The sequence below is a fragment of the Cydia splendana genome, chromosome 1 (assembly GCF_910591565.1).
Source record: "Cydia splendana chromosome 1, ilCydSple1.2, whole genome shotgun sequence".
Classification (NCBI taxonomy): domain Eukaryota; kingdom Metazoa; phylum Arthropoda; class Insecta; order Lepidoptera; family Tortricidae; genus Cydia; species Cydia splendana.
Window position 1 is genome coordinate 29292365 of NC_085960.1, and position 26816 is coordinate 29319180.

A 26816-nucleotide genomic window follows, 5' to 3' on the forward strand; every position below is an offset into this window, starting at 1 on the left:
CTCCCATACAACAAACGTGATTTTTGACCGAAGTTAAGCAACGTCGGGCGGGGTCAGTACTTGGATGGGTGACCGTTTTTTTTTGCCGTTTTTTTGCATTATGGTACGGAACCCTTCGTGCGGGAGTCCGACTCGCACTTGCCCGGTTTTTAGTATAAGTGCTAAACTGCTAATATGTAACTTTCACACGAGGATTCTGTTTGCTGGATCCTGCATGCATACTACAGAAAACGGGATCCCGCAAAAAACCGTACCCGCAAAAAACTGGACATCAGTGGGAAACAGCTCTAAAGGAGCTCCCCCCCTAGAGTCAGGCGATCCTGACCACACTATCACTACAATGTTAGGCGTATGCTGTGTGGCATAATACATACTTGACAGCGGCAGGAGAAATATGTTCATTCGCGTGTACTAGGTACTTAATGAGATACCTATCTGTAATAATGATAAGGCTGACATTAAACAAGATTGTAAGTTGACTGATTAGTGACCACCAGACATCCGATTATCAAGTGTGGCAATCGTCTTATCAGTGATTACTGTATCAGACACTTTTGGTGTTTGAACGCCAGGTGTTTGTATGAATCTGAAGTGGCTACTTTCAACTATAATCTTATCTCAAGTGCAGAGGTAATATTTTGATAAGTGTCGCGAGCAAGATTTCCTTTGACTACGAGATCACTTTTTTGTTTCTAAATGTTTTTTTCTCGAGCATGATATGTGTCGAACATGTCACTTGTGCTTCACTTTTCTTGTCTATACGTATATAAAATAATGTAAACAAACAAATAGTAAGTTACTAGAGTCAGGCCGTGAAAAGTCTGCAGTGATTTTGATAGCCCACGCAGTGCAAGTGTCATTTTAAACGTCAAACTTCTATGAAATTATGACGTATAAATAAAACTTACACTGCGTGAGCTATCAAATCTGCTGCAGACTTTTCTTGGTGCGACTCTATGATATTTCTGTTAATTAGAAAGAAAAATATAGGTAGGTATTACTTTTTTTTTTGAAGAGAGAACACTACGACGATAAACCTTCCTTATTGCCACTCGCTTCTAGCTGATCGCCGTTGCTGAGATTTGTCTCTCTTCCGCCTACTTTTTTCAGCATCTAGACTCGTGACACGATAAAGACGTGGCCGAAATAGCACTAAAGTGAATGGACGCGCTTTCCAGTGGACAATAACTCCGCTTCCGTGGCTATTTGCGTAACAATTACACTATTACCTACCTACTACACTAGACTCACTAGAGCAATGAAAACGAATCATGTATGGATATTTCCACACAAAAGTAACTTTTGGGGTAATCGTACTTTAAAATATCTTACCTGTCTTAATTTGATTCTGATTAAGTACGTAAGAACGGCCAGATAAACTGTGAGTAATATCAGATCAATTAGGTTAACAGTCAAGGGCGTGAATTTGTGTAAATGAAGCACTTTGGGCCCCCATCATAGATGATTGAATAAAAAAAGTATAGCCTCGTAAGACCAAAGCCAATTTTTGTGCTTTTGAATTTGGATCTTTCTTTTATTTCTATAAGAGTTCAAAACTCGAACTTAATTTGTACTTGTACAGGTACGCGGCAGTCCACTAATCTCAGCATTACCATAAAAAGAAAAGTATTTAACACATGTATCTTACCCTGCATTACATACGGATGTGAGACATGGGCACTCAACAAAGAGCACCGAGACAGGCTTAAGTAAGTACTGCCAGAGGTCTATGGAACGAAGTATGACGGGAACACGAAGACTAGACAAAATGAGAAATGAAGATCTGAGACAAAAAACAAAAGTGACCGACGTACTCACTAAAATAGACCAGCAGAAATGGAGATGGATTGGCCACATGCTGAGAGACAGGCAGGAAAAATGGAGCAAGATCGTAACGAATTGGTACCCAAGAGGTTGCACACGGAGCCAAAGGAGACCTCGAACAAGATGGGAGGATGAACTCAAATTCACAGCGGGCCCGAACTGGAGAAGAGTGGCCCACGACAGACCTCAATGGAAAGAGCTAGAGGAGGCCTTTGCCAAGCGGCACACTGAGCTTAGAGACATACTCTAACTCAGAATAAAAGGGCTTAATAGATAGATAGATAGATAGGTACGCGGAGACTTATGAGGATATTTGTTATTTCCGTCTAAAGTCAAAATACTCGTAGGTATGTAAACGATTCTACTCGATCTTGATTCTTGATCGATCAAGCTTAACCTCAGCCGTAACATTTGCCGTGACAATCTGGATTGGGACCTTACGTAAGCCAGCGTGCTAAATTATTCCACGGTAGGTATAACTAGTTCCGTTTGGAAACTAGAATAACTTTAAAAGTCTAACTAAGCTCTAAAATTACCCCACGTGTATTTTGCCGCACGCAGCCCGCAAGCGACTCAACTGTGCTTGACAGCGTAAAATTTAATATTGTAATTCAAAAAATGCAAAATATATTTACTTGTACCTAACAAGAAATACAGAAATGCCGAGTAAGATGGTTGACATATGAGAACTGCTTTTAATAGGGGGAAATTGTGTATTGGGTAATATTCAAAGCTGCGGGCGAGGTATATTAATGGGGAAGAGAGAGAAGGGACAACTGTCAGTGATCCGTGTCAGTCATGTGGACCGTTTATTGAAGTCAAAAATGTATTAAGAGCTTCGTCTATAGTATACACTATATAAATTATCCTCCTTATCCTTATCCTTATAATAAGTAAGTAAATATTTTGAATTGTGCACCATAAAGTTCATAAATACGCAGAAAGCGAAATAAGTTACTTAGAATGCTTGCTGTTTTCTAAAAATGCTGGAAAGCAGGGTCGGTGGTATGCCGTATGCCTTTGCATGTTCTATTCATGTTACTCCGGACTACGTTGTGTTAATCTGTCGGAGAACTTTATCAGTTCTAACTCTAAGTAAATTTTCACATCTCGAATGGTCATATGCAACGTAAGGTTTTAAATGTTGAAATTTATCTGAATCGATGAAATTGAACGCTTCTCAAATACAATACCCGCAGATGAAACAATGACTCACTACCGAGTGATGACAATAGTGATTCACAATGGGTTAACGTTTCTTTGTCTCTGTAATCTAAACATCATTTTACAATAATAACCAGTTCGTTACATGTACTTTCTTGCTCGTACAAACGTAAAAACTTGTATTTATCCAAAACCAAACGTCCGTCCGTCAATGGTAAAATAATCGCCGCTCTGTTATTCTTGTTGTTTATTATATTTTTGTATTTAGCTGCTTTAGCTCGTACGTCAACTCCAAAATGTCATTGATTATGCTAACGAGCACGCTGGTTTCGTAGTGAGTCAATTGATTTCCTTCTTTTCTTCCCTCTATTTATGTCCACGTTTTCGTTTCGGTATGAGTAAAAGATTTTCCGTTTTTTTATTAAGTAGGTATGTAATGTGTGCATGCATTATGTGTGCATTAAGTGTGCATGTGTGTATTGATACAGATTGATGTTTTTTTTGTCTGATTGAGTTTTTAACTTCAATTGTTTTACTTCCTCTTCCTAAAAAACGCACGCGTATTATCGTCCCAAGTCTATGTAGGTACTCGTACATATTTAATTATTATTATTATAGCCTCTTTATTTCCATAACTCTAACAAATTATTTAGTTTCAATTTTCTTTTTTACATTCGGTTAAAATATGTTTTTATGCTGTTGTTGTTTTTGTTGATTTTTCTCCTTTCTTGAGGTATGGATCCAGTTTGGGTAAAGGCCTCCTCCCATTTCTTCCATAAATGTCTGTGTTTGGCATTGTGTCTGATTGATTTTTTAACTTCAGTTGTTTCACTTCCTCTTCCTAAAAAACGCACGCGTATTATCGTCCCAAATCTACATATTTAATACAAATCTGTTTCACACATAGAGGTTGTTAACACGCTCCATTTCACGCAGGACTATAATTTCAATCCAATAGAACGAGGTCGCAAATGACTTCCCGCCGCCGATTTGTTGGCCAGTCCCAAAAGTAGTGCATTAGCAATGAGGCATGAGAAAAATGGCCTAATCTAGCGGCCACCTTCAGGCCGTTTGGGATCCTTGCCACGTCGCTGTTAGCAAAAACAAATGGGAATCTGAACATTCGTAAGTTTTAAATCAAATGGAGGATAGTGCTGCAATTTAAGAGGACTGTTTCAGATATGAAGAACGCTCTTTAGGAATTTTGCATGGTTATAGGCATAGGCATAACAAAGTTGTTTTCATTCGACAAAACAATAAATTATGAATGACAAACGAGGCTGTTTACATCGGCGGAAATCTCAAGGGGGTAAGCAAGCCGTTTGTTAAGTTTAGGCCCTTTTTGGGTTAAAGTTATTAAGGTCAAATTAATTTTTAATGTCATTTAAACAAAGGTGATGTTGTCAACGACTGTATTTTAAATCAAGCGTCCTAATACATAGTTACATGTCACATGTTACGTTACGTAGTAATAGTTATAAGTTTTCGTACTATGACCCGCACACAGCGCACAGCCCAAAATAGGATATAATTTGGACGTTGGACGCCTATGTGCTTATAAATATTCTGTTTTATTTAACTCTCTAAAATTTAATTATTCATAATGGTATTTAAAAGGTTTAACCCATCCACCAACTTAGCAAATGCTCATGGAGAGTAAATAAAATATGACCTTAAAACCTTACAAGGAACCTTAGGAGTAGTGAACAATTGTAATACTTCATTGAAAACTTCCGATTAAAAGACTCCTCTAAATCATATCATTATGAACATATCAGTCTTTGATAGACTGAGCATATATGCCTCTCCCTTCTCTTCCAGTACGCGGCTTGGCCCGGTCCTGAGCTAATGCTATCTTCCGAATGTCGTCCACCCAACGAACCAACGGACGCCAGGCGCACCTTTCGATTTCGTCCAAAAGCGACCACCTCTAAATAGATTGCATTATTTCTATAATAAAATAAATTATTTCTCATATCATATAGATTCGTCCTAAGAGAAAGCCTACGACGCCATAAATCCTGCACGTAGCTGGAACCGCATATACTTAGGCGGATTTCCTTTCAGAAGGCCTTGAAATAAATTAGCAATTACTTTTATCGTTCGGGTCGTTGAACTGCTAACACTTTAACACAATAAATAAAATACAGTAAAGCGATAGACTCCATTTGGCCTTTGCGAATTTGCGGATTTTCAGTGGTAGGGAGTAATTTATTTTACTGGCAAAGAGTACACAGACGTTGAAAGACATCGAATGTCACCGATGTAAACAAGTAGAAAAGATTTCGCAAATATAAACGATTTTGTCACAAAAATACCTAACGAAGATTCCTTGATGCAAGGTAAATAATTTAGAATACAATAAAATATTTACATCAAAAAAAGATGAAGGATTACGTAGAATACGAATCAGCAATATTTAAAATTGGTCGTTGACATGACCGGTACTGACATTTTATTTGACTATACATAAAATATGCCGATAAATGTCGATATGTCGCTACATATCGACACTATTGTAAGGTCAAAATTTAAAATATTTAAATAAGTAGAATCTTTCATGACGTTCTTGTTGTTGCCATGAGAGACGGTCCATCCACACAGAACAGAAAGAAAGAAGATTTAACAAAAAACCGATGAAATATTGGTCCGAGGGATAGAAACAATCAATAAATCACCAAGATTCATCTCGGAAGCTGTCAAGTTTTTGGACGTTGTCAATCGTAATCCATTTATGGGAGGTTAATCTGCTCTGTTCGAGAATTTTTATGATGATTTAAGAGATAACACAGATATTACGTCAATAACATTCTACTTTGGATTCCGTTGAATATGTAATCGCATTACGTCAAGCTTATATATTACTTATAGCAATTTCATTGAAAAATACACGTGAGGGTAATGAAGAGATAGTAAAGTAAATTGTTTAAGTAGATTTACAAACTTAAGAATGCAGACAGACGCCGAGATTTTTTTTTAAAATTGGAATTTGAGTCGGCCTAAAAATTATCTTTTCTCGATACCTTTAATTCAGACGCTGAGAAGTTTTAAATTAAGTTTTTAAAGCCTAGCAATAAACTACCGACTGACAACGCCGTTAAGGGAGACGTGGACGAGATTAACTAAAGTGCTTCGAGAATAAGACAAAAAGAGCTACATTATACCTATAGACAAAATTGTGTAAAGAATAGTGATGGAACTGCAGCTATATGAATAGCACAGATATAGATTCCTGAGAGTTTTGAAGCTATGACCAATCTGCGAATAAGCTGATTTCGAATATTGTGGTGGTCTTATTTTTCTCTTTGATGTGGTTAAGAGGCAGCTGGCAATTTTTGAATGCAATCAAGTGGTGGCTATGGCTGTTCTTGAGGAGTTCTTATCGGCATCTATTCCGTATAATCGTTAGATATAGAAAACGGAAGTGGTCGAAGTAGGTAAGGTGTCTTCTGGAGGATGTTGGTGAGTTTTGCTTACGGTTCAAAATCGACAACACACAGTTATTCTTCAGAGGTTATTCTTGGCTTATTTATTAAAAATCCGGACCTTTCTGGTAATGGTATCTTATGGCTCCTCTACACGATGGGCCAGCGCCGGCCACTCCAAAGGACGCATTTATGCGTTAGAGGGAGCAAGTGATATTGCTATCTCATTCTACCGCATGGCTGCGTCCCTTGGAGTGGCCGGCGCTGGCCCATCGCGTAGAAGAGCCATTCAAGTAATCATTTGGAAAAAAAAATCATTTATGTTTCACACTTCGAAATGTTTGTTAAATATGAGCTACAAGAAAAAGTTTAATATCGTATGTCCTACATTTCGCTGCAACTTTGTACCTACCTAAAATAAAGTTGCATTGCCCCAATTTGAAGCCGAGAATAGCTACTAACCCCTTTTGATGGTAGCAATAGGTTTAACGATAATATAATGGCAGTACAGTGGTTTAAGCCACGCTAGCGTGTGAAACTTTGTAAGGTACAGTCAAGTATAAAAATATGGCTGCACACATCATAGGTACTCAAAAATATGTCCCATAGCTCTTATGTCAGCGAATTAAGAACTATGGGACATCTTTTTGAGAAGTTATATGCACTCATATTTTTACACTTGACTGTCCCTACTCATATATATATGTGGTATGTACCATTGTCATGGCGCCTATGTGTCGAGGTACTTTCTGTGTGTAGTTTGCTCGCAACCCCTGATTGATTACAAGCATGGCTCAGTAAGTCCGTAAAGCCTTATGTAGGCGTACCTAAGTGTGGAATTCTTTCGATCGTACCGTACGACGTCTGTATTCTAATTGTCTATACATTATTCGATTCTGTAAAAAAAACTCCCACGCAGGGGATTTATTACGGCCTCTCTCTTGATAGAGAGGGGAGCAAATTTCTTCTATAAAGCGAGGCGTACTGGCGTAATGACAGTCTCAGTTGAATTAAGGTTTTTGCTCCAACAGGTAATTTAGAGCGTGATTATTGTGGATGCGCAGCTTGCTGTCATCAGTGGGGAGACACTCCTGATTTCGGGCAAACTCGGCTCCGTTCGGCTAAGCATTTCTCCGACCAATTATTAGGGTTGGCACCACATGACGTCCTTTTGCATGCACGACCACACATAAGATAATCACTTGAATTTTGACAACCCTAAATAGCTGAAAGGGATAGTGCCATAATATTAAAAAGGGATAGCATGATTCGTCCCTGAATCGCTGTCCAACTTCGGTTTTGTAGAAGGTGTCCTTTCTGTACGGTTAGTACTATTATTTATTTTGTGCTGTCATTATTGGGCCCTTGTTGACAATCGTACATCGATCGACAAACGCCAAACGAAAAGTTAAAATGTACCGGGATGACAGATGATGTCACGAAAAGTCACGTGACTATTTCCATAAATAATTTAAGTTTCGAATTGGCGTTTTGTATTTGCGATTGTAATCGTAGTTAGGCTTATCATACCTACAGAAAACATACACTATGGAACGAAGTGTCAAAACCATATCAAAACGTTCTGTACAGGACTCTACAAATTTCCAAAAGAAAAGGACATCGTTTTCAGTGGGTATAATATACCTATGGAGGTATATTAGTGGGTACTAGGTACGTAGGTTGCCCTGAAAGTTTCGGGAATTGCATACTTAGGAACGTATATTTGACATGTGTTATACCTCTTTGTTACAAGCATAGTCTCATTATTCGAAAACACTGGCCACTTAGAAAAAAAAAACAATGTTCTATTTTCAATTGTTTTTTAAAGTCGTTGAGTCGCTGGTGAAAATGGAGCTGTCCCGCGAAAGTTTTAGAGCAATGATTTATTATGACTTTAAAAGTGGATTAACACAACAACAATGTGGAGACCGATTGACTATTGCTTTTAGTAGTGAAGCACCTTCGAAGACGACAATATACAGGTGGTATTCGGAATTTCAACGTGGCCGTGTGTCTCTTGCGGATGACGTACGTGAGGGTCGACCGAAAACTGCCGTTACCGATCAAAACATCGATGTTGTTCGCCAACTGATAAAAGAAGATAGGCATGTTACATATCGGGAAATTCAGGAGACTTTAGGCATTGGAATGAGTCAGGTACAAGTTATTTTACAGCAAGAGTTGGGCGTGCGGAAGTTGTTTTCCCGGTGGATTCCTCACTTGTTATCTGACGACCAGAAAACGGTCCGTGTCAATTGGTGCCACAAAACCCTAAAAAGATTTAATGGAGGAAGCTCAACTGCCGTTTTTAGTATTGTGTCAGGTGACGAGTCATGGATTTACGCATATGAGCCTGAATCCAAAAACCAATCTCGAGTATGGGTTTACGAAGACGAGCCGAAGCCAACAAAAGTTGTTCGTTCTCGCAGCACGATCAAAAAAATGGTAGCCACGTTTGTCTCCAAATCGGGTCACGTGGCGACTATTGCTCTTGAAGATCGAAGAACTGTCAATGCCGATTGGTATATAGGCGTTTGTTTACCGATTGTTTTTGCTGAACTGCGAAAAAATAACCCTAACCGCCGTATTATACTACACCATGATAATGCCAGCCCTCATACTGCTCAGAAAACAAACGACTATCTGAAGGGCGAAAAAGTCGAATTACTGGACCATCCTCCGTACAGCCCCGACCTAAGTCCCAACGATTTTTTTACTTTCCCGAAAATAAAGAATCGGTTGCGTGGTCAGCGTTTTCAGACCGCGGAAGAAGCAGTCCACGCTTATAAAATGGCCATTTCGTCAACCCCCAGTTCAGAGTTCAATAACTGTTTTGAAAACTGGTTTCAGAGAATGAAAAAGTGCATTAAACACAAAGGAGAATACTTTGAAAAACAATAAAAGTACTTTTATTTCATTTAAACGCGTATTTTTTCCAATTCCCGAAACTTTCAGGGCAACCTACGTAGAGACAAAGTTATACATTTCACCGTCACCATCTATCTAGTTTTTGATGCTGACTGTACAAGTCGTTTTGAGTAAATTACCTATCCACGAACTCTCAATTTAATAAAACGCATACTTTAACGACTAGAATGTGTTGTTGTATTTTCGGATAAATAATACGAGTACTTATTATAAATCTATTAGGAAACTAGTTTAGAAAGAGTTGTTTTTATATTATTATTCGAGAGACATTGTCTAAAATGTTCGCATTCATTGCAGGATTCATTGCCGAATAAAAACGTGCCAATAGTTAATTTGATAACATAACTTTCCCGTCTTCACATCGCCATAAATCTTCCAAATATTTGTCACGCTTGATTTTTCTTATCATTTATTTTGGTTAAATTAATTTCCTCTTGTAACTGACCCACTATTTTAGATAATTTAGCGGAAATGCAAAAAAGAAAGCAGGAGAGATTGAAAGGATTTGAGGACATTGTTATTTTTGACACCGATTATCAGCACACAAAACAAATTCGTCTTTGTTTTCTATATTCATTCAAATCTCTACAACTACATTAAATTACCTGAAACTCTCACGATGCACAAATAAAAATTCACAGACACTGCACAGATAATAATTTATCCTAATTCGATAGGATCAGTAGGTTACTGTCACAGAAGCGTTGAGCGTGAAGCCGATACGGAGGCGGGTGTGCTACTGACTGGTGGTGTTGCCCGCTGCCGCTCTCTTGGCCGCCAGTCGCTGGCGAGCCACGAACAAAGACCACAGCTGTTTAATGTTTGTGAACCCTAGACGCTGTCATCGATTGACTAATACATTGCCAGTGACGTAACAATGTGTATCTCAGCAACGTACGAAAATATCAGCCAAGCTCACGATCTTTGACATAGGTACCTTAAAAAAAACGTTCCAATTTTAAAACAGTCGTAACAATCAATACGATAAAGAGAAGTTTATATAAACATTGGATTGGTACGGCGAGTGCGTTCTCGGTGCACGCGTACCGGCGGTTAGGTGAGAGGCGAGATATTCCGTTCGCGGTCTCACATCGATTTCGGTACTTGTGCAAGTCTGCCGGCGAGTGCATTTTCGGTGCGCGTGTACCGACGGTTAGGTGAGAGGCGAGATATTCCTCTCGCGGTCTTACATCGATTTCGGTCATCGTGCAAGTCTCTTTCACCCGCAATGTTGTTTCGCTCGCACTTATTGCACTGCGGACATGGCGGCGTGCTCACGGCTTGAAAATTAACTGTCCTATTTTGGGGTTAACTTCTGCATACGACAACTTTACGGTTGTAAAAATAAACTAGTTCAGAATAGAAATAGTCCACGGCGGACTTTCGTTTCGTTCATTAACAATTTATTTCGTAAATGGCGATGCCTGAACATTTTAAGCTTTTGCATATTGAATGAAACGAAATGAGCCCTAATTTCCTAAAAATCACAAAACAATGCATTGAGTATTTATTATTATATGCCTATATAGCCCGCTCTCTCGCTGCAGTTACCTATTGACTCTTACGAAATCGCTTTACAAGTATATGGTTATGATATGAAATATATGATTACAAATTTAACTTACTCTACAAAATTATACTTACATCTAAAGTTCAGATGATTCCAATCTCCTTGCAAACTTTTAAAACTACATTAGGCAGGGTTTTCAACGAAAGTCCGGGTACATAATATAGGTACAACTATACTGTTTTCTCCCCACCCCCATGTTCATAGCTCTTCAGACAATTTTATTAATAAACCGGCCTGTAGAGTAGAGATTGTAGAGAATAAGTGCAGTGGAAATACTTCCGATTCTGTTTTTTTTTTACTTGGAAAGTAAAGTGGTACGGTATTATTAATTTGTTAATATAAAATTGTTAAGTGCTTGCATGTAATGTTGGCATGTAGTCTGAATACCTACATGTCATTGTTTGTGATCGCGCTCTCTGCGATACGTAGTATGCTAATTAATTAACGAAAAATGCCCTTACCATCGACAATTGTAATAATTCCCTACCCTATCTACTAGGTACATTAATGAATCAAATGGTGGACTACATACTAATGTAAAAAAATACTTATTAAAGTTTACATTACAAAATAATGTTTACTTATGAAGGTCACCCCTTTCAGCTCTGGTTATCGAACATATATATTTAAAAAATATTTTTACAACTTTATATTGTTTCACACAATTATTTCAACTGAGTAAAAAAATAGGTACTTAGCGATCTCTACAAAAAACTTTAATATCTTAACTAGTCGGCTACGCCTACCTACTTTGTAGATAGGCCAAATAGCTAAAAATTACTAGTTAATAGGCAAGGTAAAATTTATATGAGAAATATCTAAAATACAGACACACGTCTACATATTGTCTAAGTAGGTACACGCCGCCGCGTGTGATGCGATTTGTAAGTATTGTATGTTTTTAAAGGTGAAAATTCAGTTATGTATTAAAATCCATTACTTAATACTATTTCACATTTTTCACTTTAAATTTAATCAGGAGAAAGGAAAAGCACATCGAAAATACTACATACAATAGTTACAAAAAAACTCTACATTCAACGTCAAAAAAACTGTACTTAATTCGATCCCAATTCTTATACATTATAGGTATATAGAAAAGCACCCAACGTGATCTACGTAGATACATGTCTGTGATCACAAACTTTCAATTTAACTTGTAAATTGAAATGTATTGAATTCTAGAGCCGGGGTCGTGTCAATACAAGAGAGAACCAGCCAACAGTTTACTGGCCTAGCACGGCTGGGGCACACTCACCACTCAACTAACCTAATGGCTCCTCTACACGATGGGCCAACGCCCGCCACTCCAAGGGACGCAGCCATGCGGTAGAGTGAGATAGCAATATCACTTGCTCCCTCTAACGCATAAATGCGTCCCTTGGAGTGGCCGGCGTTGTCGTGTAGAGGAGCCATAAGGGTGGTATTCCACCTTTCCAATTTTTTTGTCCAATGTGTATTGCGTCTCATGGCTCCTCTACACGATGGGCCAACGCCGGCCACTCCAAGGGACGCATTTATGCGTTAGAGGTAGAGGAGGTTAGTGATATTGCTATCTCATTCTACCGCATGGCTGCGTCCCTTGGAGTGGCCGGCGTTGGCCCATTGTGTGGAGGAGCCATCACATTTTGCTTAATCAGAGAGTGAGAGGCAATGACATTGGACAAAAAAAATTGCACAGGTGGAATAAAACCCTAAGGCCTACCGCAAAAATCGAATTTTCGTTATCTATCTCTCAATAGCTCTGCCATATTCTTGCGATAGCGAAGCAAATAACGAAATTTCTAATTACATATGTACCAGAAATACACCTAACTATGTACCAGGTACCACCGCCCACACTGTTAACTGTACATCGATGGACCTTATGCCTTTTGGAATAAGGTCCACCGATGTACAGTTAGGAGTGTTGCTGTTTGTACATTACGGACCACGTCATCAACATCTTCCTAAATGCAGGTTTTTGTCACGATCACAGAATAAATAATAGTACTAGGTACAGAATACTCACTCTCTAACAAAACGCGTGTATTACGATCAGCACAGATATGGCCGCTAGGTGGCGACACCCATATAACCATTCCAGTCGCAGAATCACAAAGTGGTAACTAAATGTCAGATGTGTCGTAACAGAGTCCACACAATGTGTCTAGAATTGTTTCGAAACAAAGTGTCGTCGCCGTGTCTACACTTTTCCGTAACAAGGTGTCGACACATTTGTGTGCACTTTGCGTGCGGTTTGCGACTAAATCTGACAGCAAATGTCAATATAAAATACCTCTTGAAAACCAAGGTTTGTCAAACTACTATTAGTGTCTCGTGTGCTCGTAATTCTAGTAAGTCATCATGGGCAATGCAAATGATAATAATCGACCGAAACCATATAAACACCCAACACCCGTCAACCTTTTACGGAAAAGTTTTTAAAGAAATTCAATAAGCTACTTAGGTCAAGCAACGAATGCTCTAAAAGTTGTAGAGGGAAATGCTCGGAACACAATTTTTGACTCCGTAACTCGGTTTGACAAGTTAGGAGGTGAACATATCAAAAGTCCCCGGCCGTAGCCCTTGAGCGGGGGGGAGAGAGGGGGCTTTGAAGGTCCCATTTTCCCGTTTTTCGATTATATCTCGGAAACTATGCATCTCAGCGACATGGCCACTTATACAAAATGAAAGTTAATTTAATTTGTTACAAGTTTATTCAGTCAATTTTTTCGATATGTTGAATAGTTTTTGAGATATCCGCTCTGGAAAGTTTATTTAGGGCTCTCAATTTTATCTTGATATATCTATATCAGTGAAGGTGCTAGGCCGTGTTTGGTATCGTTTTCGTATAAATCTGGGGTGCTGAATCCATTTAAGATATCACATTGACACCATTCCACAAAATAAAAATAAATCTTTTTAGGGTTCCGTACCTCAAAAGGAAAAAACGGAACCCTTATAGGATCACTCGTGCGTCTGTATGTATGTCCGTCTGAATACACAAAATAGTTCTTTACCTATAGACGACAGGAAAACCTATTAGAAATGTGCAGTCAAGCGCGAGTCGGACTTAATGTACGGAACCCTTAATACGCGAGTCCGACTCGCACTTGGCCGGTTTTTTGAAACTCTTCTTGACGCTTAACCGCTGAACCGATTTCGTTGAAATTTGGTATAGAAATAGTTTGCGTCCCGGAACAGGACATAGGATAGATCTTATAACCAAAATCATCTTTTGAAGGTGTGAAAAGTGGCGTGGAAATTTGTACGGGAAATCAATAACCGCTGAACCGATTTATATGAAATTTGGGATGGTCTACATCTTTGATTTAGTTAAAAATGATGAAAAAACATGACTTCAAACCTAAACTTAAACAGTATTAACTTCAAGAAGTCAATTCTGAATTCCCCTCTACACCTCATTTCACACCTTTAAAGGATGATTTTTGAGATAACTTATTATATCCTGTCTCGGGACTCAAAATATATGTGTACCAAATTTAAATTAAAACTGTTCAGCAGTTTAAGCGTGAAGAGGAGTTTAAAAGAAAGTATTTTAATAAGTTTATATGTTTTTACTTCGGAATGGTGTCAATGTGATACCTTAACTAAATTTGGTACTGCGAATTTATACGAAAACGATACCAAACATGGCCTCGTAGCTTTACTGTTGTAGAAGTCAAAATAAAATTGAGAGCTCTAAATTCTTATTACTTGGCCAAACTTGTGTAGAAGGAAAAGGTAAAATAAAAGTCTTCGGCAGGAATATAAGACACAAATATATTTTTTTTTTGCGTTACTATTTCATTTATAAAATATAAACATACCTTGATTATACTATTCTAGTAAGATCCTCATAGATAAACAAAAACATTTACTTAAAAAATTACAAGGTCGAAATGTCACGGAACTTGTGAGAGTAATATGTGAAAAATAAAAACTTTTATGACAAAAAAAATCTGGACACAATTTAAGAATCACCCAATTGCGTCGAGGAATCATCTGTATTTTTGCTTGTTTCATTACCTCCTCGCTTCTTTTTTGTCCTTTGTATTCTGTAGCAATTTGTTAGATCTGAAAATAAAGATAACTTGCGTCGTCACGGATGTCGATTTATAGGTTTTAGGGAGTGCAGACTTCGAAAACGATGATCATTTTATAATCCAAGATGGCGGCTACGTATTTTGTCATAAAAGTGGAATCCAAAATGGTTATCATTTTCTAAATCTGCGCCCCCCAAAACCTATAAAACGACACCCATGACGACTTTTATGACATAGTGCATGGCCGCCATTTTGGATTTCAAAATGGTCATCATTTTCGAAATCTGCGCCCCCTAAAACCTATAAAACGACATCCATGACGACTTTTATGACATAGTGCATGGCCGCCATCTTGGAATCCAAAATGGTCATCATTTTCGAAATCTGCGCCCCCTAAAACCTATAAAACGACACCCATGACGACTTTTATGGCATAGTGCATGGCCGCCATTTTGGATTTCAAAATGGTCATCATTTTCTAAATCGGGGCCCCCTAAAACCTATAAAACGACATCCATGACGACTTTTATGACATAGTGCATGGCCGCCATCTTGGAATCCAAAATGGTCATCATTTTCGAAATCTGCGCCCCCTAAAACCTATAAAACGACACCCATGACGACTTTTATGGCATAGTGCATGGCCGCCATTTTGGATTCCAAAATGGTCATCATTTTCAAAATTGGGGCCCCCTAAAACGTATAAAACGACATCCATGACGACTTTTATGACACAGTGCATGGCCGCCATTTCGGATTCCAAAATGGTCATTATTTTCGAAATCGGCACTCCCTAAAACCTATACAGGGTGAAATTTAAATCACTGGCCATATTCATTCCAGGCACTAGGTTACACTTAAGGAATCTATTTAGCGAAAAAAAAGAGTACATTTTTTTTTAATTTTCATTTTTCAATTTTTAAATACTTTCCACGAGTCGTGGTCACCCTATTACCACAAATGTAAACAAACCTAATAGTAGGTTTTAACAACAACATCAGCAAAACCCTTATCTGACCTTCACTAAACCTTATAATCGTTGCAATAGGGTCCACCCAGTTAGTGTTGGCGATGGTAGGCAGGTTTATCAATTTCGAGGGTAGTCTAAACCATTCCGCGCTAGCGGTAAACATAACGGTTAGCATAAATGATTAGTCACTCGTCACTCGCCAACCTTAAAATAATAATCGCGCGCGTACTAAGGTTTAAAAAAATGTTTTCTAACCGGGAATATTAGGAAATGGTACGGTGTTATTTATTAAGTGGTGAGTGTTTACGTGGTGCACAAAGATTATACGAAATGGAATCAGTTCCACGCCTTCGCAGACAAGGATTGAATCCAAGAGTACCATCTCGTGGGACTTTCGTTAATTGCGTCGACTTTTAATCAAATGTAAGTACATAAGATGATTCAATTTTTTAAATACGCCTGAATGCAAAGATTCCTGACCTAGTTTTTACTCATTGTTTTTAAGCCACGGACGTTTTGTTAATAATCATTAGTCAGAAATAATATTTTAGATTAAAAATGGGTTGCCTTTGCATTTTGACGGCTCTAAGCCCGTTAAAGTATGAAGGAAAAATTAGCAACTTATGTAGGTAAGCGTCTTATCTCGCTGCAATAGGGTTCATAATTGGTGACGCGATTGCAAACAGCGGGAGGGGCGGGGTGTCAATGACCTTAACTGATAAGAGAGAAGCGGGTGTAGTGGGTAGTTGTCGGTTCACCATAACGTACGAGGTTTTTAGGACAACTTGATGATGAGTTATTTCGAAAAAAATGTACTGAGCGGTATTAAAAGAAAAAACACGTGTTTAATATTTTTTCGAGTTCTTTCGGGTGTTTCAATTTGGCCAGTGAATTAAATTTCACCCTGTATATCGACACCCATCTCGACTTTTATGACAAAGTGTTTTGCTACCATCTGCATGCAAGACATTTCTATTATTTTTACGTACAAAAATGGCCCACTGTCAACTATCAATCGAGATTTAATCGATAATTTATTCGATTAATATTCAGATTAATTCAATTTCAATCTATGTTAGGTCGACTAAACTAATCGCGATTAAAATTTGAGAATTCACTTTTTTTTATTCCATTAATTAGTCGAATAAACAGTTAATCGATTAATGCCCATCTCTGACCACGGCATTTTTACACTTTGAGAATATCTGAAAACAAATCAACACAAGGAGCCATTTTGCAAATCCAGTAACATACCAGTAACTTTGTTATTACTTTTGACAGCGCGTGTCATGTGTCAACACAGAGTCGACACAAAGTCGAAACATTGCGACTACTTTGTGACTGCAATATTTCTCAGCCTTAAACCATATTTATAGATCATAATTAACAAGTTGCGTAGTATGTCAAGCGTTATTTCTGTTATTTAAGTATAGTATACGCATCGAAGTAATAAAAATGCTTCAAATAATATAGTTATGAACACAGGCACTGAGAAGTAAACAATTTCATTTCCGGCTAAACTAAAACAATGTGGTGGCGCGTTGATTATATTACACTTAGTTTATCAAATCACTCGAGCAGTTTAATTCCCCATAATAATTTAAGTCCTATTGTAATATAAATGCAAACAATATATAATTACGTCTTGTAATCCGTTTTAGAGATGGCGTATTAATGTCACTTATTTTTATTTAAGTATTTTTCCATCTGACAGTTTCCATTTGACAGGAACAAAATGAACGAATGAACGAATGATTTTGGCATAAAGTAGTCGCAAACCCGAAACAATGTGTGCACACGGCGACCACACTTTATGTCACTTTGTGTCATGTGTCGACCCTTCCCCATTTCTGGTAACTGTGTCGACACGGCGACGACTCTGCGACTGGAATTGTGACCGAAACAGACGGTGTCGACACAAGATGTGTCAACACCGCGTCGTAACGGCGACTGGAAATGGTTGTATGGGCAGCGCCACGCGCGGCTTATGGCAACCCCCAAAATTGGGGCCGAACCGATGTTCTTTTAGCTACCTGTAGCAAAGCGACGAAATCGCGGAGTGAGCCACGTCTGCCACGATTTAGGTACTAAGGGTTGATGAAATCCGCTCGAGAAACCTAATCCAAAAAATACCTTCTTCTTCCTCGCGTTATCCCGGCATTTTGCCACGGCTCATGGGAGCCTGGGGTCCGCTTGACAACTAATCCCATGATTTGGCGTAGGCACTAGTTTTTACGAAAGCGACTGCCATCTGACCTTCCAGCCCAGAGGGGGAACTAGGTCTTATTGCGATTAGTCCGGTTTCCTCACGATGTTTTCCTTCACCGAAAAGCAACTGTTAAGTTCCGAAAAACTCATTGGTACGAGCCGGGGTTTGAACCCGCGACCTCCGGATTGAAAGTCACACGCTCTTACCGGTAGGCCACCAGCGCTTTTTGCTAATCCAAAAAATACCGACATCACTAATTTTACGAAAGCAACTAGCTGACCTTCCAACCCAGAGACAAAAACTAGGCCCTGTTGGGAAATACCCAGTTTCTTCATGATGGTTTCCTTCGCCGAAAAGCGAGTGGTAAATATCAAATGATATTTCGTTCATAATTTTGGACCGTATCTATTCTGGTACCTAAGTAAGAAAATGGTTGAAGACCGCCGAAATTTTTTGTTACAATATTAGCCATGTCATGAGCTGTCAAAAAAAGTAATGAAATTCGCTCATGATTTATTAACAGTTCTCGACTGGCCAGAAAAGCGTCTTAAGTACAGCCATTGCTAACAGTTTATTCCACTTTGAACCAAGTCTCCAAGTTTATAAGGTCCATGGATAGATTTCCGCTAGGCCGGTTGATGTGTTATTCTAATAGCTCAAAAACTGCAGACAAGTTGAAAACTTTAACCATCATAATTGCCATATCAAATTACGCAAAATGGTGGCTAGACTCCTGCCTAGTTTAATAGACACGAATTCCTTCGTATCTTTTAAACGGTTACCCCATGGTATAATAATATACTCCGCCTGGTACTCCATTCCGAGATTCGCGTATGACCTAACTGACACGCGCCTACGTCATCATGCTGTTTACAGGTTCTCAAACTTTGAAATGTGGGAGAATTTTAACCAACGGTGGAAATTATTTTAACGGCATTAATTTTAAGTAATTCATGTAGAAACATAGTAAAATAAAACAAATCTAATGTATTAAATTAAACTTTATTTATCTATACAAGACAAACGTTTGAAAAACTAATTCACAGTTAAACATTAATTACCAAGCTTACGGCGTGAAAAGTTTGGAAAACACTGCGACTGCTGACACTGAGCGAGAAGGAAATAACAATTAACACGCGTTCGACAAGGATGACGGTCAGGGCATGAAGTTATCTAGATCCGAATTGTCAAATGTGCACAGCGCTATCCTGTGTTGCCAGTAGTATAAACAGAATTACCCGAAAGTCTGAAATTTCTTTTAGTGAATCGGAAGATATTGCTAACGAGTAATTAAAAATGACGTGTTATTGTAAAATTTAAGCTAAAATACATATAAATGAAAATTATAAAGAAATATTTTAACTTATTAACCATAGGTATAATGTACCCATGTAACATGTTATGTTGAAATAAAGTGGCAATGTTATTGTGACGTAGGCCCGTGTCACTCTGGGAATGGAAGACCATGTTTTATTAGACCATGGGTTACCCAAGTTAAGGATATACCCCGTGTAACCGAGAAAATCAAGTGATTCCGATTTTAGCTCCAAAGTCTATATTTTCTTTTGATTAAAGAATTTTGTTATGCCACTATAGGTCTGGAATTTCATCATATGCAATAACACTAAAAGGATGACTCACCTTAGACCGGGCCGTGTCCGACCCGGAACTTCCGGCGGATCGTTTTCTATGGAAAGCATCACGTGATCGCCATGTCATAGAATAGTAAGCGCTGGAAGCTCCGGCCCGGACACGGCCTGGTCTAACGTGAGTCATCCTTAATCCAACAGATAGCTGCAGGTAGCTGCAGCTGCTGTGGTGTTGCAGGACCGTAACTACTAGCTTAACGGACGTCAAAGACCAAAGTGACAACCCTTGCGCTACCAAAAACCTATATTAATAAATAAATCAGTTCTTATCTGTTGGAATGAGATGGAATTACACAGGTTCCCCTAAGCTAGGAGTCCCCGAATGACAGCTAGGAGTTCTTTCTCCTAAGTTAGGAGTCGGCAAACTACGACCTGAGGGAAGCATTCGTTCTGGACCTGCTCTGTGCTTTTGGCCCTTGGAAAATAAGCGAAAGAGCGGAAGACCGGTCCGGGTTAAAGAGTTGAAAGTTGAAAGTGTTGAGCGCACAATTCGGCAAGCAATGGCAATATTAACAGGCCACTTAGGTTATTGACCGGGTCGTCTGCTTCCTCGTTCTTTAGCCGGGTGAAATCTAATTTGCCTGCTAACTTACTGAAGTATTCGCTACAATAAGGTAGCAGAAAGACTTGCAATTTATTTCCTGGAAGTTCCGTAATTTTCTAATTTTCTTCGTTACTTAATTTATACGTTGATCAAGATGATCTAAGTTCTAAGCTGATGATTTGTCGACGTGAAACTTTTAAGCGATGATTGAATAGGTACCTAATCGAATTAATCTGATTTGCTGTAACAAAATGACGACATTATTTAATCTCAAATTTCTATGTAAATATCACGGTTATAATGAAACTTCCTTACTTTGTTCTATTCAAGCCGCTACAAAGTTAGCTCAAACGGACTTTTTTCTTTAAATAAAATCAAACTTTAATCTTTAAATAAAAGTAAAACAATAAAGTCGTAACCTCATTAAATACCTACATATAAAAGCTCATTACTATAGTGCCGTAAAATGGGGTGAGTAGGGTCAAAACTGAAATTCAAACCTCGATAACATTTTATTTTTACATATGAAAACTGAATGGTGTATATAATAAGTGTTCCAGACGTTTGTATTTTAGTTTTTATTTTATTTTGGGTAGTTCTATTTCATAACTTTGACGATAAAGAGGAAAACCCACCTCACCCCGTAGTGCCTCGTATTTGGGGTGAGAGGGGTTTTCATACAAAGGTGATTTTGGAAGATTGTTGGATCGATTTTTTTTTATTATGCGTATTACTATAGTAGCTCCATTTTAAATTGGAATACATTATTTTTGTAGCAGTAGCCTTAAAATCCCTTCTCACCCCCCTCTCAAACCTTCTCTCCCCATTCATAACCCACCTCTCCCCGCGAAACCTACTCACCCCGTTTTACGGTACCTAGGTACTCACTTTACCGTACCGATTGTACGTACTCGTTGCTAATGACTTGAGTAATGACTGTCCGATTGTAACATTTAAGTAGGTAAGGTCACTGTGGGCAAGTCCGTCTACAAGGCAAGTCCGTCAACACGTTATAACTTTTGAATTTGAAGGCGTATGCGACTTTGGAGTCCAGTCGATTAACCAGTTTTTCGCGCTAGTTCCGTCACTGTAAAACAGATGGTGCTGTGACAACCAACTTCAGAGCAATCCGCCTCAACAAGTCATTTCGTGTTTTGAACTCGAAGTCATAGTGCGACAACCGTTCGAAATTTTTTTTTTCAAATAGTTTTTGAAAAGATTGTGCATCAGAAAGTAACTACGTAGGTAGCATAAGAACCAATTCTCTTTATTCTATTTTTAAAATATCAGAAATTAGCTTAGTTTTGTAATTATACGTTCCACAATTTATCATATTAAAATTTGACTAAGTTGGAAAGTCCGTCTATTATGTTCAAGGCAAGTCCGTCATATGCCGGACTTTCGTTAAATCAGAGATTACCAACTGTTTTTGCGACTTTAACATTATAACCATTTGATAAGGTATCAAAAAATCCTCCTGACTTTGCGCATGATGTTACTTTATTAAATTTTGATCTCAGTAAATTAAAAGAAACGATTAAAATTCATTTTAAAATTACTATTGATCTTTTATTTCGGAAATCAAAAAAATAATTATGTTTAAATATTTGCCAAAAAAGGTTTACCACCCCATCTTGGTAGTATATGGCGACTTGCCTTTGTTTTAGAAAAATGGTGTTTATTTCGAATCTGAACCGTATATTGACAAGTTTAAAATACACTTTTCATTGTCTCGATCCGTTCTTTTTAGGAATTTGACTACGAACATATACACACCCATAGATTGGCTGATATCATAACTAGACGGACTTCCCTTAAACTGCACGGGAAGTCCGTCTACTCGCCGAATTTTAAAAAATATCATTGTTTTTGCTTAATTTATGCTTGAAATGATCTGTCACTAAGGCTAAACTATTAATTATTAAATTCTTCATCGTATGCGATTACAAGCAGTAACATAGGTGAATAATTAACGGAACTAGATCACTCCAAAGTCAAAAAAAAATAAAGTATGCCGGACTTCGCCACAGTGACGTTACCTAAAACACATAATATATTTATATTTAAAGTGATAACGGCCTGCGCAAATCGTTTATCTCGTGTAACACAGAAAATAGTAAATAGGACGCAAATGATACGATTGTTTTGATGCTCCACTGAATCATAATAATTATCAATTATGATCCACACTAGTTTGTTATTGTTTTGATATTGGATATCGTATACATATGATATAGTACATTGTGCAACATGGGGCGTAAGTTGAATATTGCAAACGAGAGTAAGTTAAATCGCGACGGCTTGCCGGAGCGATTTATAGACTCGAGTTTGCAATATTATTACGCCCCGAGTTACACACAATATTTTTCATCACACTTGCGATACAAAAATTAAGTATAAAGACAAAAAACTCTTAATTATGGCACTAGACACTTCATAACTCCCTAGGGAGAACGATTTTTCTATAACTCCCGCTAAACCTGCGTGCAATTCCACATTTACTGAGCGAGTGTGATGAAAATACTATTACTTATTCTGTGGTATAGATAGGTAAACATGTTAGTGCATTCATGTGCATTCATTTACAAACTTTCTGCGGCTGTAGCACGGTCGTATTTTTATCGCTTGTCACCATGCCTATCACGTCCTAACAAGTACGTAAGTGCGAAAGTGACGGACATAGTGACAAGCGATAAAAAGGGAACCATGCTGCGCCCACTGGACTGCATTGACGTATTTTGGTGCCATTATTTTTTGACATCTGTTCTGACCTGTGATCTTGAAGTTCGCAGTTGTTGTCAAGTCGTAACAAACCTAACAGGCCAATTCTGTACACGACATCAAAATGACAATCAAATGATATGACGAGATATCATTATTTGAATATCATTCTGATGTCAGTGTACCTACGTTCGAATTGGCCTCTAAGCCACGCGCTACAATCAGTGTATTAAGCTATTCACACAAGGACACCGCGATCTGACCGTTATCCGTCCTCAATATGATGTATCTACTGGGCGTACTTAATTTACTGATGTACTTGCTTTGTTTAATGATTTAACCTTTTGGACGCCAATGACCGATATATCCGCACCGCGGGTTCAACGCCAAAGACCGATTAATCGGTCACAGACCACAGAGCAACATAGACCTATGTGCATTATGCATAAAGTTCAATTTCAGTTTTGACACTTCGGTGATGTGGCGTCTTGTTTGACACGGCGTCGAAAAGGTTAAAGATGTTACATATCACATTGATGCGGTTTCCACAAAAGGCATCAGTGTTTAGCAGTGGCGGAGCGTCCATAGAACTCCATTTTCCATCGGCTTGTCTGGTATTCAGGCCCTTGGGCTATTTTCTTTAAACTTATGAAGAAAAGCAAGGGTAACTCAGCTACGGCTTGCCTACGAACAATCTAGAGGCGCCGCCACTGGTGTTTAACCACCTAACAGCTAACTTAAAAAAAACCGGGCAAGTGCGAGTCGGACTCGCGCACGAAGGGTTCCGTACCATAATGCAAAAAAAAAAACAAAATAAAAGCAAAAAAAAAACGGTCACCCATCCAAATACTGACCACTCCCGACGTTGCTTAACTTTGGTCAAAAATCACGTTTGTTGTGTGGGAGCCCCATTTAAATCTTTATTTTATTCTGTTTTTAGTATTTGTTGTTATAGCGGCAACAGAAATACATCATCTGGGAAAATTTCAACTGTCTAGCTATCACGGTTCGTGAGATACAGCCTGGTGACAGACGGACGGACGGACGGACGGACGGACGGACAGCGAAGTCTTAGTAATAGGGTCCCGTTTTACCCTTTGGGTACGGAACCCTAAAAATGTCCGCGTAGCTTGCTTTGCTGCACAGCATCAATACCTATCTTACTCAGAAACAAAGGTGTCTTATTGCACAATGTCTGACTGTCTGTGTGTATTATTAACATATTTAATTGCCAGTGGTTTTAGTAAGTAGCTTACATGTTAGCAAGTAGGTAGCAGACGACGACTAATATTTTGGTAATTTAATTTTGTATAGACGTAGTATGTAGTACACGTCAGCCAAGCAAACAGACTGTGTTATTTTATTAGGTGGTTGATAGTGAAAACAAGTTCACACACCTGTACGGTTACCATCAGTTTGTCACTGACATAAACGCCGTCGAGAACGTAATTTACTTTCTATACGTCCCGTTTGCACTAATATGCGAGTGCGAGCGAGATGTATAGAAAGTAAATTACGTTCTCGACGGCGTTTATGTCAGTGAAAAACTGATGGTAACCGTACTGATAGTGATGCAAAACCATATGCAAAACAGATCGTGTTCTATATCCTTCCCCTTACAGCATTAAAGTATAAATTTTATATTGTTTACGTCGAAATAAATCATGTATCAAAAGTATAAGTAATAATAAAGTAAGTAACTATAAGTAATCCCGGTTACCTACGTTCTCAGTTGCCGCTTTGAACCCAAGGTGGACAATTTACACGTTGACACGTAATTTTGTTAATGAAATCATTTAAATATTAAAATGTAAGTTCGAATTTGACTTCAGGGTCCACATCCTATAAACTATTAACGCAAGTAATTATTATTTAGAAGTCTCAAATGCGCCTTAGCGACCCTTGCGGTGTTAAGGATTCGATGTGCTGACAGCTTTGTCCCTTAATTTGTCAACGCAGAAGCCCTTTCAACGTTCCCTTTACACGTAGGTATTTACATCTAAGACAATCGGGACACCGCTATAAAGATAAATTATGCCAACGAGCGATGACAAGCGATGGCAGTATGTACAGTACAAAGATATGTTTACACTTTTTGCCTTATTACAGAGGAGGTGCAAAAGTGTAAACATATTTTTAACGTCGACTGTACGTTTTTTTTTGTTACGAGCTATGATTGCGCCAACTGTACTTTTATTAGTACTTACCTCATTTTTATATCTCCAGTCCTTAGAAACATATGAAAATAAACAAACAGCCGCAGTTTACTCATCGCCTCGCGGCCACGTGCTGTACAAAGTCCCTCCTTTGTTCCCGGTACACTCAGCGGCATAATGCACTCGAATGGGTGCTCTCGTACTCGAACTCGGTGGCTGATTCTCAGAAAATTGTAAGATCATTCTAACGCTGTTTTATAGTCCGCCCGAACCGCGCGTACAGTACGTTAGTGCCACTGCTGGTGCTGGGCAAGGGATTCCCCTCTTTTCTTTTGTATGACAAAAACGGTAGTAGTTCCCATCATCAAAAATAAAACCGGTGATGTATCCGATAAAACGAATTACAGACCTGTTTCTCTGGCAACCATTATAGCTAGGGTACTCGACGGCCTGCTTAGTGTGCAACTGGACAAGTGTTTGCAGATACATGACGCTCAGTTCGGCTTTCGTGCCGGCTTATCCACAGAGAGCGCAATCACTTGTCTAATTGTCTTGTCTAATTTTGCAGGCTGTCGAGTATTATACTAGAAGAAAAACACCTATATATGCGTGCTTTTTGGATCTTTCCAAAGCTTTTGACCTTGTTAATTACGAACTACTTTGGAAAAAGCTTGACAAGGTCAAGTTTCCCAAGGAGCTAACACGCATATTTAGGTGTTGGTACGGTGGCCAGAGGAACAGCGTTCGTTGGGGCAACGTACTTTCTGACGAGTACGGATTGCAGTGCGGTGTAAGGCAAGGGGGGCTAAGCTCACCGAAATTATTTAATTTATACGTTAACGACCTAATCGACGGACTCAGCAGCACCCATGTCGGATGCCATATTGACAGAGTCTGTTTTAATAATATAAGTTATGCGGATGACATGGTGTTGCTGAGCCCATCGGTTGGAGGATTGAACATACTAATAAACATGTGCGAATCGTACGCTCGTGACCATAACTTAAAGTATAATGCGCTTAAAAGCGAATATATGGTTTTTAAAGCCGGAACCAAGAGTCCATCGTATGTCCCTCCTATACTTCTTGATGGCCAGGAACTAAATAGAGTGAGCTCATTTAAATACCTTGGGCATTTGGTTACCGAAGATCTGCGCGATGATGCAGACATCGAGAGGGAACGCAGAGCTTTAGCGATGAGAGCAAACATGATAGCGCGCAGGTTCAGCCGATGTACAGCCCAAGTAAAGATAACCTTATTTAAAGCGTACTGTACATCGCTGTACACCTGTAGCCTATGGACAAGATACACTCAGCGATCGTTAAACGCTCTGCGAGTCCAGTATAATGACGCTTTCAGGGTCCTGTTGCGGCTGCCGCGGCACTGTAGCGCGTCCGGAATGTTTGCGGACGCGAGCGTGGACGGTTTCCACGCCACGCTCCGCAAGCGTTGCGCCGCGATGCTAAGCAGGGTGCGTGACAGCCGCCACAGCCTCCTGGCTATAGTGGGTAACAGGTGGGACAGTGGCTTGCTAAAGCACTGGTCCTCCCTACATGTTAGTTTTAATAATTGTAAATTTAATTTAATCTAATGTTATTTATGAATGTTAATAGTAATTTCAAATTTAA

At 38.8% G+C, this 26816-nt stretch overlaps 2 protein-coding genes across 2 annotated transcripts in view; one reads left to right on the forward strand and one right to left on the reverse strand.

Annotated features, from left to right (window-relative positions):
- The window catches only part of LOC134797084 (ATP-binding cassette sub-family G member 4), a 51991-nt gene extending 41815 nt beyond the window's left edge, over positions 1 to 10176 (reverse strand). Inside the window, exon 1 of the mRNA XM_063769312.1 lies at positions 9947 to 10176. The gene's annotated coding sequence lies outside the window, so the exon portion shown is untranslated. The remainder of the gene's footprint in view (positions 1 to 9946) is intronic.
- On the forward strand, positions 1769 to 26816 carry LOC134798360 (uncharacterized). The gene is made up of 2 exons (XM_063770776.1): positions 1769 to 1891; positions 25757 to 26816. The coding sequence occupies exons 1-2, from the start codon at positions 1769 to 1771 to the stop codon at positions 26777 to 26779; spliced, it is 1146 nt and encodes a 381-aa protein (XP_063626846.1). The 3' UTR covers positions 26780 to 26816.